This window comes from Protobothrops mucrosquamatus, unplaced genomic scaffold (genome assembly GCF_001527695.2).
Source record: "Protobothrops mucrosquamatus isolate PMUCROS unplaced genomic scaffold, P.Mucros_1.0 scaffold229, whole genome shotgun sequence".
Classification (NCBI taxonomy): Eukaryota; Metazoa; Chordata; class Lepidosauria; order Squamata; family Viperidae; genus Protobothrops; species Protobothrops mucrosquamatus.
The window spans coordinates 112,183-125,985 of record NW_015386580.1 but is presented as its reverse complement, the minus strand read 5'-3'; the positions used below and the strand labels follow the sequence as shown (position 1 = coordinate 125,985).

At 36.4% G+C, this 13,803-nt stretch overlaps 1 protein-coding gene across 1 annotated transcript in view; it reads right to left on the bottom strand.

Moving 5' to 3' along the window:
• Window positions 1-8,129: 8,129 nt before the first annotated feature.
• The window catches only part of CPXM2 (carboxypeptidase X, M14 family member 2), a 96,420-nt gene continuing 90,746 nt past the window's right edge, over window positions 8,130-13,803 (bottom strand). Inside the window, exons 13-14 of the mRNA XM_015814223.2 lie at window positions 13,621-13,720; window positions 8,130-11,317 (exon numbers count right to left, since the gene is read on the bottom strand). Of these exons, the coding sequence (XP_015669709.2) occupies window positions 11,046-11,317; window positions 13,621-13,720 (372 nt within the window). The 3' untranslated portion in view covers window positions 8,130-11,045. The remainder of the gene's footprint in view (window positions 11,318-13,620; window positions 13,721-13,803) is intronic.

Genomic DNA, 13,803 nt, shown 5'->3' with positions numbered 1-13,803 from the left:
GCATTCTTAATTTGAATCACCTCTGTAGTGTCACCATAGCCAGATATGACTAGTTATATAGCCCTGTGATATTATCACATTTCCATGATAGCAGTGGTTTCTGTGATATGTCTGGTTCTCGTTGCGAATGTAAACTAATATAGTTGCCTCTGGTGAGATGGGGGAACATACAAATTCAATAAATAAATAAAGGATGTAAATCATATGTACATTGATATATATTGTGAATGCATCTGACATACTTTTCTCTAAAATCAGTTCTTAACACTAATCAAGAATCTTGCCAAACTGTGTTCATGTTTTAGTTATTGTTATGGATGTTATGGGTGAATCCCAATCCCTGAATTGGAATTCACCCAAAAATTATGTTTTGAAATAGTATTCCATATATATTTCTTTAAAAGAAGAACCAGAGAGAGGGGGAAAGGATGGATGGATGGAGGGAGGGGAGGGGAGGGAAGGGAGGGAGGGAGGGAGGAGAGAGAGAGAGAGAGAGAGAGAGAGAGAGAGAGAGAGAGAGAGAGAATTTCATGTCACTGCAGCAAATCATCTTGACGTAGTCCTGGGGAGTGAGAACATTGAAATACAGTATATGCAACTAACCTTGCTTTGCTTATATACATTTATAAATAACATAAGCAATTTGAAATCCAATAAAAGTAAACATAGTAAATGTATGGAATGTGCACCTGGCAAAGCAGGGAGAGGAGTTTTGGCAGCACAGAGCTTTCCCAGGGAGGAGGGAATACATCCATCAGAGAAAAGCCCAAATTAAAAACCTGCATAGTCCTGAGATGGAGGTGAGGGGAATTGAAAGAGTTTCAGGGCATTCACACCCTGGAATCTCTCAGGAAATATCTGTTAGGGTAGGAGATTATAGCTTTAGTTTGGCAAGATTCTGGCCATTAGTATAAGCAAATAAAGGATTGGACTTGATTGAATTTTATTGTGTCATCTTTGGACTTCGGCCCAATATTACTGAAGATATTGTTATTTTGTCTCTATATAGGCTTTTGTGGCTAGTATGTGTCATGTCTCTGAACTTCTGCTACCCATAACAGGTAGATGAAACAGAAAACACAACCAGCTAAATTAATTATGAGGGGTCCTTGGTGCTCTTTGAGTTTTTTTGTTTTCTTGCAGGCATTTCATTACCCAAGCTAGGTAACATCTTCAATGCTATTTTATTGTAAAGTTACATTAACAGAATGTCTACAGAGATTCTCAATCATCCCAATCATGGTTGTCCCAATGATGTTTTTCTAAAAGGCAACTGGACTTTCTTGGGTTTTTCCTTGAAAACATTTCTCTTCTCATCCAAGAAGCTTCTTCAGTTCTAGCTAAGTAATGGGAAATGAAAGGTTTGAATCCTTCCATTTTTTTCCATTTTCAAGGAAAAATGACTACAAAGAATATAATTTTGTCCCTTTTCAAAGAAAAATATCAGGAAAGTCCAGTTGCCTTTTGAAAAAGCACCTTTGGGACACATTAACAGAATATTCCAAGCCTGAAAGTACAATTCTCCTACTGTATTCTTTACAGTCTAACAGTCTCTTGTTCCGCCCACTATGGAGTTGTAGGCTATGCTGTCTCTTACCTGATTGCTCCCTAGGCAGCATCTCTTCACACTAATTGGGCTTTTCTCTGATGGACGTATTCCCTCCTTCCGGGAAAAGGCCTTCCCAACATATCATTACAATTTCTGACACAGTCCAAGTATATTAGAAATATGTTGCACAGATTCTCTAACACAGGGGTCACCAACCTGTGGTCTGCGGCCCACTCCTGGACCATGGGCTGTTGGCCACTGGGCCATGCGAGTGGCTGGCCAGTGCATGAGTGTGCACGTACTCGCATCCCCCACATGCGCTAGTGTCATGGTAGAACCCAGGCACTAGCATCACCACAAGCACAACCCCTACTGCCACTAGCATCACGGCATCATGCTGCACTATTGTGCCTGCAAGAGCAATAACCCTACTTGTGCTAGTATTGCAACATTGCACGGGTGCTAGTGTCACACGAAGATTGCGTGTGCACTCGTGGCCCCATTTGCATCGCGCATGCAATCACAGTCCCATTCATGCGGGCCATGGACCCATTTGCATAAGCGCATGCTTGCACATGGAAAGACGCCTCCAACCCCTCCGGCCCATCAACCCAGAAAGGTTGGGGACCTCTAACATTATACTATATGGCTCACAGTTTCTAACTGCAGATGGTGCCTACAATCCTAAACAGTTTTAGAAATATTGTAGAAGTATCTGCACCAAAAACAAATTTGACGCTCAATGTACAGTAAGGTGGCCAAATACAGAATAGACATGGTCTTTGCCCTTTCTCTATTCATATACAAGAGAAAATTTCATATGTGTATCACAGATTATACCTTAAAGGCAGCTGTCTATTCTATTTTGCCTCCATTTAGTCCAATATCTATCTCACTCTCTACTCAGTCATAATTCCTTTCTTTCGTGGTAGAATCCCCCCCTTTCCCCGAACTTATGCTTGAACAATGCAGAAGCTCTGATATTTGCCTCCACATCTGAAGTGGAAGGAATGATTCCCAGAATAAATTATCTTTGTTTTATCAGGATTTCCAGATTGTCAAATTGTATAAGGCTAGAATTATCACATTTCACTTTAAATTTTGCATCTTGAAAATCAACAACAGTTGTCCTTCAGCTCATTTCCAGATCCAGATGGCCTATATGTTTAAAGTAGGAACTATTATTAACCTTGATACAGTGTTACCTTTTTTTTTTTTTAAGGCAGGGCAGGAACTGAAAGATGTTTAAAAGCAGCATTAACATCACCTGTAATTACAGCTTAAAATCTACCAAGGTCTTCCAATTAGGTTTTGAAAGGTACAAATAAAAATAGCCTGGTTCAAAACCCTTGGAAGGAGTCAACTGCACAGTAATTGATTGCATGCTCATTTTTAGAAGACTGACCTTTCCTTCCAGTTGTCTAATGTGAAGATTTGCTTTCAGTGCTTTAGCTGTCATCTCTCCTTGTTTATTCCATTAGCAGGGGGGAAAAAACCTTTTTCTCTGCCTAGCATGGAATATCACTGTTGATCTCATTAGGTGTCTTCAAATAATTGCAGGTTTTAAGCAAGCTGGAAACATCAACCTTCACAAAGAATTAAGCGTGCCATAAAAAGGACCAGGAGCGAGGGAAAAAGAGTGGGCGTATGATAATTGCATGCCTCAAACTAAAAGCAAGCAAAAGGAAATAGAACAGTGGATGATATTGAAAGAATAGAATAGAATAGAATAGAATAGAATAGAATAGAATAGAATAGAATAGAATAGAATAGAATAGAATTTGGACAACAGAAAAATAAATATCATGATTTATTTAGAACTCCAATGGTTAGAGAGCAACAAAAGAAAAATAGATGACTACAAGTTACACAAGTACAGTCATTTCACCTTGATAGGTGTCACTGTAGATGCTACACCAGTGAATGAACAGGAAAGCACTGCAGTGACTTAAAAGATATTTACGCAGGTTTGCAAGGGAGAAATTCTATGACAGCTAACCCCAAATCCTTCCAATTTTACTATATTCCTTTTATTCCACCCTACTTATTTCATATGTATACTGTATGTACACATATACATACACACACACACACACACACACACACACATTCGTAGATTTTCACGGGTACAGGTATGCAGGTCTTGGTGTATTCTGGTCTTTTCCTGTGAAAAATTGAGAGTATCTTGGCGACGTTTCGACGAGGTCCCACTCGTCATCTTCAGGCTGGGGTCTTCGGCTTCATGCTTGTGCGAGCAAAGTGTGATCGGAGCTGCCGTCTCTCTATAAATATTGGTGGGGGTGTGTGGAGTGCTGGCTTAGTTGCTGTAGGTGGGTTGGTTGACTGTGGTGGGGTTATTGTTTGCGGATTGTTCAGCTGTTTCGTAGCATCCTGAGTAGTTGAGGTGCTGGCTGTGTGCCCATTAATCTTTTGTGTTACAATGACCTGGGTAATGGATTGCGTGATTACATCCTGAGATCTAGTGTAGTGATATCCTGAGTTTTGTGTTGCAACATCCTGGGTGGGTTGGCTGTGTTGTAACCTCCTGAGCTTTAGTGTTGTAACCTCCTGAGTTCTGTGATGTGATGTCCAGAGCAGAAGGCTGTGATGTAGCATACCGGGCTTTGGTTTGGCTCCGAGTTTGCGGTCTAGCTCTGTGTTCATGTTGTGTGTCCATTTGCTTTGTGTGGGGGTCGGAGGGAGGTGCAGCAGCTGGTGATGTCATCGTGGTTTCCTAGCCATGAAAACTGACACCGGACCCAGAACAACACAGTACGCCACCACCATTCACCCTCACCAGACCCAAACCCAAGCCCAAACCCATCCCTCAGACGAAATGCAACCACCATCCAGAAGCCAAATCACTGATTAAGAATCAACTCTCAAAAATTGCTAATTTTGATAATCAGATTAAAAATGATTCTGGAATGTCTCATTTTGCAAGATACATGGATCCCTGTATCTTCTTAATATTACAGAAAAAAATGTCAAAAGAAAAAGGCAATCATCCATTTTTGCTAAATGTTAGCCCCTGAGTCCCATCCAGCAAGTGATGAAGGATTCAGGGAATTGTGACTGGGCAACCTTCCACTTTATGACTTTCAATATTTTGTGTACAGGATTTTTCTCTCCTTATGTGTATGCATGCATTCATACATATATCACAGAAAGGACACATTTAATATTCTATATACATGCTACACACAGGTAGGTTGGTATTTCTACAAGTTGCCTATTCCAGACCTTCAGTTGGTATGGAATTCACTTCATCATCTCAGTGATGCATTTAGATTCATTGCAGATATGCAGTGAATAGGTGTACAAAAGCTGACACAATGATCCAATTATTTCAACCACGCATACATTTGTTAGCCATATGGAGACATTACCAGGAAGAAAAAAAAGCAGTATGAATCACCGAAGAAGCAGGAGAAGAACAGGGGCACTCCTGAACAAGGTAAGGTAAAGAATGTAAAGTAGATAAAGTAGGGGGAAAAAAGAAGAAGAAAAGAATGTTATGAGTTAATTCCTGAGAAAAAACAGTCAGGCTGAACTAATGAACAGCAGAGAAATGTGCTTCTTTTCAGTTAAGGTCCAAAGCACTTCTGAATCATTTCTGAAACTGGCATCAGCCAACAAAATACTGTCTTGTGACAGCCCGGCAAGGAGAAGCATCTTTCTCTGAGTTTTCTTGCTCTTGGGAGTGGAACTATTATAACATGAGTCTCCAATCTCAAACAGAGGATTGAAGAGAATAAAGTGCTAGACAATATCAAAACCACTGAGAAATCAAGCAGGACCAAGAGTATTAAATTATTAAGCTACAAGAAGTCACCTAACAGATTGACCCAAGCGGGCTTTTCTAAAGTACCCATTCCGGCGCTAGAATGGACAGGTAACTGTTTCTGGAGCGATAACCTTCTATTAATCCCCCACTTACCTTCAAATGATCTTGGGGTGCTTTGCTCCACACTTTTTCCTATTTTTCCATCTGAAGTTCCCTTGTCCACTCGGGCTAGAACAGAGATCCCCAACCTTTTGAGTACCAGGGACCGGTTCCATGGAGAGAGGTTTTTCCGCGGCCTGGAGGGTGCGTGGTTTTGTGTGCTGCCTGCATCCTGTGGATGGGGCTTTGCTTATTTGTGCGGACCGGTTGCTGGCATACTGTGGCCCGGTACTGGACCGCAGACCGGGGGTTGGGGACCCCTGAGCTACAGAACTTTATTACTGGTTTCCCATAGCAGCTCATTGGCTACTTTACGGAGGAGATCATGAACATAATAAGCCAAACTAATGTTTGTCATGCATCCTTGTAGTTTATATACATCCCTTCATAATAAATAAATACATCCTCTAATAATATCATAGTCAACACAAACATTACTTTCACAAGCATTTTTAGCAATAGCAATAGCATTTAGACTTGTATCCTGCCCCATGTTTGCAGTCAATATATGTCCATTTATGATATCAATATAATCTTGCATTTATTTGAGTGTGTTACATAGCAGTTTAATTCTATTCCAATGAAAAAAAATAATTGATAAGAATAAATTTGTTTGTTTGTTTTCCAATTTCTAAACTGCCCATCTCCTTCAGAGAGGAGTTCTTCCCTTCTACTTTGGTAAAATTTATGCTCAGTTAATACATTAATTGAACTCTCATAATATTGGACAGAATACAAAGGGGACTAGCAAATTGGTATATATAGTAAACCAATAAAAATGAAGCAATTCTATAAAGTGAATATTGAAACTCAGATTTATGAGGCTGTTTTTCTTGAATATCTGTTTAAGCACGATAAAATAATATAGTCAAGCTTTGCTTTAAATGACAGACTTCCAAGGGGTTGCTATAATTAATAACCCAGATCTAAAATGTTTAGTAATCTAGTATAGAGCATATGGCATCATTGTATTTTCAATACTATTTTCAGCTACCATTAATCATATCTCTCTTCTTTCTGTGAAAGAATGCTTCTGCATGCCACATTAAATGTGAATAAACAGATGTTGTACTGAAAATCTAATATATGGAAATGTATATATATTTAAAATTAATGACCAAAATGCCACTAATTATTTCAATAATAGCAATAATTAGTAACATCAAGGACATTCTCATATGCAATTTACTTCTCCCCATTTGTGTTTACATGCCATATTTAAATTTTTCTTGAATTCTTTGCTTCTTTGGTGGTAGAAGTTTTTTTTTTAGTGGGGAAGTAGAATAAGTAACATCTACTTTTATTTGACGTTGAATCTTCTAAGAAAATGGTGCTCATATTATAATCAGCAGTTTTGTCCCTGATTACATTTTATTCTTTGAAAAAAGAAATTCCTAAAATTTATTTTAGAAATAAGCTTAAAAAAACATTTTTTAAAATATTCAATATTCCAGGATATTGCTAATTCTTTTCAATCTGTCAATTCTTCATAATTCTTTTTATTTATATCATTTAGTGATAAGCATTTTCTCAATGGACAAACATGTTTCTGTTTAAAAATCTCAAATATACTGATGATACCAATATGGTAAATGTAAGCAAGGAAAATGTAAGGGTTGTTTTGTTGAAGATACAAAAGATTGCAAAAGCCATTTAGGCTGCTCAGTATTAAAAAAAAGCACATGTGTGTGCGCACACACACACACATAACCTAACAATTTATGGCAAATTGATGGAGAAGTCAAAACAGTAACAACCTTTTTCTTTGTAAGCTCAAAAATTAACTGATATTGGAGAAAATTGTTGAAGATTCCTTGGACTACATGGGCCGGGGGGGAAAACTGAATACTGGGTGAAATAAAACCAGATTTCTCATTGGAATATACAATATTTTATATACATAATAATTGGAAAATACTGTAATACTTGGAAAATGGAAGGCAATAAAAGAGAGAGGCTGACAGAAGGCAGAATGGTGAAATTTCTGGTGAAATTAGATCCACTAGCTCACAAAGAGCAAGAAATGAGTGAAAAAAGGAACAAAACAAAATGGTTTGATTCCATTTCATGAGATATGAATCCTTTTGTTTGCAACATAGTTTAATGTCCAAAATCTTGTTCAGGCCAAAACACAAGCTACACTGCAATGTGATTTCCAATGAAAAAAAGACAGGCATGCCTTTTTTAATCTCAATCATTTCTTAAAGAAGTTCTCTTCAAAACATTAATTCACCAGTGCTTCTTTTCTATATTAGTCTAGATTTGCAGGTATTTAAGATACTTATGTAAGGGTTGGACTTAATAATCTTGGCACTCAATTTTATTCAAAATAGCCACACAAAGGCTATGGTTACTGTTAACTATAACGATTACTATTCATTTGTAATCCTAAGTATTGGTAATATGAAAGAATTATCATTTCTTTCAGCAGATTTCATTTAGGATCCACGTGTATTTGAATAAATATATTCCTTAATAGAAATTTTGTTGTTTTTCATTAAATCTGTGTAGAAAATGTTGACACTGAAATATATAGTCTCACACAATACTGTATATTACAAACACTGATAACTTTTAAAAAATTAATTTTAAAAATGAACATGATGTACTCAAGTATTTAAAGCCAGGCATTTGTATGATAGTTAGCAGTATATTGAAGTATTTAATGCAACATAGCAACCTAAATTGACCATAACATCTGCAATAATAATCACATCTGAAGGTTTGTAAATTTCTTGTCTTCTTTACATTTATTGGTAATGTTAATTCTTATATCTTATCCAGACAACTAATTACAAATCAGGGATTAATATACAGAACTCAAAAGCTATAATAAAAAGAGATGACTAATGTCTGGCATATGTCAATACAGTACATTGCATATACCTCCTAGTTGATGGGATGGGATAATAATATGTTGATCAGATTTGGGTAAAAGTAACATTCTTTTCTCCACACTCTATTTTTAGGGGAAATGGAAAACATCCCATGAAGTCATCAGTAAATGGATGTTGGGCAGAAAGATAAAAAAAAGTAGACTTTCTTGTATACAGAAGTGGAAAAGTTAGATTAAATCAAGGGCAAATGGGAGATATCTCAGTTGTTTGACCTACAGAAGATCAGGAGAGATTACTGAAATTTGGAAGGTAAGTATCTTTTACATCTTATATAAATTTCCACAATGCATAGCCATCTTCTTAGGCAAGAAGATTGATAAATTCATTAGATGAGCTGATAAACATACTGAGCCATTAAATCAGTTCACCTCATGATAAAATCTGATAAACACTTGATTAAGGAGTTGGGGGAAGAGTAGAAATGATTTAAGCAGTCTATAGAAAAATCTAAGTTCACATACCACACTAAATAAATGCCTTCAGAACAATGCAGCAATCCACTAGTAACAAATTCTGACAAATGATAGTGAATTCAGGTAATAAAGCCTGCCTGAATGAGAACAAGTCTTTGGACACTTAAAATTCTTGACTCACATCTGCACTGCTGCACAATTGCATTAAGCATAATGGATTCCCTGCCTTCAGGCACAGTTTTATTGTTTAGAATTTCTCTTGACATGTCAAAGGAAAACAAAGCAATTTAATTCTACATTCTAACCTTTTGCAAAGATATTTGAATACAAGGAATTATATGATGCCAATAATGTTTGTTTACATGATTCAGTCAGGGTTTTGGTTACTATTTTAAATACGTTGATGGGCATATTTTAAGTACCGGTAGTTTCCTATCTAGAAATTCCGTAAAGCAGGCACCATATGTGAAAGTATTCCATCTATGCATAAATTCATATCTGTCCTATCTCTGTCCATCTGTTGTCTGTCTGTCTTTGTAAGGATCATACATTATCATAATATAAACTGGGAACTTTACAGGCAGAGACTGAGTAGGCCAATTTATGGAAATAAGATGCACTGACCAGTGCTGGAACCAATAAGGGTATGCTCTATGCTGTAGAAAATATTTTGTTTCAAAACTAGACTTACATGTCCATCACTTCCTTGCTGAAAAGTGGTAGTTGACATTTTTTAATAAGCTGACCAAGATTTTTCTTATTTTCTCTTGCTTTTTAAAACCAGAAAATGTTAATTATGGAGGAGAAACTGATTTGAATATTGAACTATGGTGTTGTCAACAACTGCATTTCAAAGAGTGAGAAATGCTATAATCATGTGAAGGAATACTTTTAACTTGTCTATTACAGAAATAATTTACTTTTGTCCTTCTCATATAGTATTGCATTCCTGCTCTGTTGACCAAAAACAACAGAGTCACATGCATAGATCACCTTCTGCATATTCTGATTTAAGCTGCACATAGCTGAATGTTATAATTAAGCTGAAGTATATATCAGTGTATATCAGTTGATTTGAAATTGTCCATAATAGAACCTGTGCTAGTTCATTTTCAGAAAAGAATCACTCTCTGATGTTGGAGTTTTCAAATAATAATCATCTCATTTGATCAAGCTAACTTCAGTCCACTGCTACAGTAGCTATATTGAAAACATGAATGTAGTAGGTTCCTTCTCAGAGTAGAAAGGGGTCATTTTTTTCTTCCGACAATTAGTTATACAGTATATACCACACAAAAGTGTCACCATAGTTTTTAGTAGAGGACCTAGAAAAAGACCCTGGTTCAGTAACTGAGATCTTGAATTTAAAAGATAAGAAAATGGTAAATGATGAGAAAGTCCCCAGCCTAAAATCTGGAAAGCTACTACTAGTAACAAACTACTAATTACTACTACTAGTACTACAAACTGACCACAATAGGCTTATATATAGGAAACAACACTTTAAATGATAGAGATGCTAGCACATCTGAAGAGTATTTTTTCCTTACATAGAATGGCTGCTAGATAGTTGCATACAGTATTTACAAAATGACTGCTATATTGGACTTAGCCAATTACAAAAGTTTCATTTACTGAAAAACAAAATGGGTAATTACAGCTCAAAAAACATTCCAACAACTAACTAGGAAATACATAGTGATTGCTATTCACTGCTTACTTAAATAAACTGTAGTAATTCAGAGCATTTTGTGCACTATCATAAACAGATTAGTAAAGTAATAGAGCTAATAAATGTTATAAATCAAGCATGTTGCATGTCCACTATCAATATTTTACTTGCAGTGATTTCATTTTTTTGTAACTGAATGTAAATTGAATGTAATTTTAGTCTTCATAAGAATATAACAAATTAGACAATCATGGCATAATAGTATTTTTTTAAAAAAAATAATCATAATAAGCCGATCATTTGTTAATTTATCAGCCTGGATTGCTTTCCAGGTCTTGATGATATACATTTTCCATTTGTATTAGAGATACTGTATGTACTTATTACCTTGTAATGTTTTTCTAGTCTCTTAATTCCAGTAATTTCACAAGAATTTACAAATCTAAATATTGAACTGTGAATTCAAAAATATTCTTCAAGATACATTTCTTAACAATAACATGAATAAAAATGACATATTAAAAATATTTACTTTCAGTTTAAGGGTAGAATGTGATAGCATTATTTGTTACATTGCAGAAAGCAGTCTGTATTGCTGGCGTCTCTGTCTTGCTCGCTGTCTGAGCCGTCGAAGTGAGAGGCTCTTTGGCTGCTTTCCAAATTTCTCCATGATCTCTTTGATTCGGGCCAAGTTAGTTTTGCTGATTGTGAAGTGACATTGGGTTGCACCCATGTCATATCCTACGGCACAATTTTTCATGGATGTAGTGTAACCCTCTGCTTTTACACTGACCACATATTCTCCTGGATTTAGAAGCCGCCAATAATCTCCATTGTTTGCTATTGAGGATTCAAAGTAGAATAAAATATTGAAACACATTTGCCTTCAGTACCATCCTGTTTTTTTTAAAAAAAAACCCTAAAGGCTTTTGCTCAAATATTTGATTATTGCCCTGGGATTGCTACTAAGGACTGTTGTAGGAATTAATTATTTCTCAGGCTGGGTTGCTTTTAATTCTGGAAATATTTCACCAACCTTTTAGTGTGCAGCACAATCATATATATTGAGTTAACTTTATTAAACTATATGTTTCATATAATCCTAGTGGGATTATATGAAAGGCTTTTAGAAGTCATTTTGTATGACAGAAGGAACAGTGGGATTTTTGGATGCCTTCTTAATAATCCATCTATTTGACAATGCACAATGACAATGTGAATTGTCTGAGGCATTGATCTCTATGTTCCATGTTCTGTTTCTTCTTGCTAAACTAATCAGAGCCTAGACTGAGCTGAACAGAAATATATATTTAAATCCATTTTATTTACCCTTTACTATCAAAGATACTTCAATTTCAGTGATAGGAAATCAATATCTAGATAGTAAGGCAGACTTCATGATTACTCTTTTTTTTTAAAAAAAAATGACAGTCCAAAATTCTGTGTCTAGAAAAATCCTAAATCAATGACCTGCACAGTGAACAAAATGATTCATTCTGCATATTTGCATGGTTCATTTTTGTCTGTTGGTCATGAAGGAAAGGGAAGATAAGACACCAACTCAGATTATAAGCAGAGGCAGGTCTAAGACAACTCACCCTGGCCAATTCACCCCATCTGTCTCGCCACAGTCAACTCACCCCAGCCAACTCGTCATTGGACAATTAAATGCAGGATAACTCAAACGAGGGACAAGTGAATTGCAGTGGGCCTTGTCTTGCTTTAGGTTTGAACTTTCTCAGGTTAGAAGTCCTCGAGGCTGGGGTGAGCTAGTCCCTAGTCCCTGTTATCCTTCTCTTGAGTTATCCAAATTGTTCTGCAGCAAGTTGGCCACAGTGAGTCATCTGGGGTGAATCATCTGGAGAGAATTGTCCCATTCCGTGCAGAAGCAATGGAATTTGATTATCTTTGCCTTTTCCAGTGGAGCTATCTAGTTGGACTAGAAGGTTTTAGGGTGACAAATTATATATAGATGACATCTTAGGCCCTAAAACAAAGCAGTTACAGACCTTGAGATCAATTGCAAGGGACAAGCTATGATCCAATTTCTTTCTTGATGAATATTTATCCTGCCTCTCCTCTGACATCTTACATGGGGTCTCCTTTAATTTTTCTTCACAGTAATAACCCAATGGCATATTTGAGCTAATATGAAGTGACTATAAATTATGCAGAGAATATCCTGTTCCTAGTTTTCCAACACCAGTAAAACTAACCTGACATTTCATCTGCAAACTGTATGTGTGTGAGAGAAAATGAGATTGAATACAATTGTGGTCTTTATCACTTCTGTTTCCTGAAAAAAGCCAGTTGATGGACCACTATAATGAGGTGAATTACTAAATTTCAGATGTCATAATAAAAACTTATTTTGGGGAAATTGCAACTGAAATATTACACTAAGCAATGTTCATGATGGGCATTTAACTAGTAGTCTAATATCTATGATTGGCCCATGATACAAACAATATATGTAAGAGTATATATTGCTGCAAATCTAATGTCTACCTTGGATCTGGATCTGGACATGTATAGTGAATTTACATAAGAAGCTATTATTCCTCAAGAAATCAGATACAAATAGAACAGTGTATGCAATGGCTAATATTGCCAGTCATACCTTGTTTATTTTTGAGTACAACAGTATGGACCATATCAGAAATTTCAAAATATATTAGCTAATTATATTTTATATTTCTGTATATGGTAGAGAGCGTATGGAATTGCCTTGAGGATAAGAGGAAAAGCTGCTATCAGGGCAATGATTAGATAAGAGGGATAGTCTGGGCCAAGAAAAAAAATTGAGAAAACGACTCTGACAAGCCCTCTCTAGCTTATATGAAGTGAAGAAGACGACTTTCAAGATTTTGTTACTATAGTTATTACAATAAAAGTTTTGTCCTGACCCATATGGAATTGGTTTCTTAGTCTGGTCTACCTTGTTGGACTAGCAAGGATAGGGCTACTTAACTGGACAGGCAATGCAACTAGCTTAATGTTCAAACATTTGGGCTACTATCTATTATACCCCTTGGCCTCAATTAGTAAAATGATCCCTTAATAAAACTGGTCTGTTTAAATCAGTGTTGGCTGTTTTGGTTGTCTTTTTTTCATTTTCTTTCAATACAAACATGTGTATTTACCTGTGCGGACATCATGGTTCACCCCTTCTATGGAAATAATGGCATTTGGAATTCCCTTCCCATGTTGATCCCTGACTATGCCTTTAATTCCACGATGCACCTGATAGTGAAATAAACCATCAAACCATCAAATAAGGTTCAGCATCAATCCCCCAAAAAATTACATGTTGACGACTGCTTTTC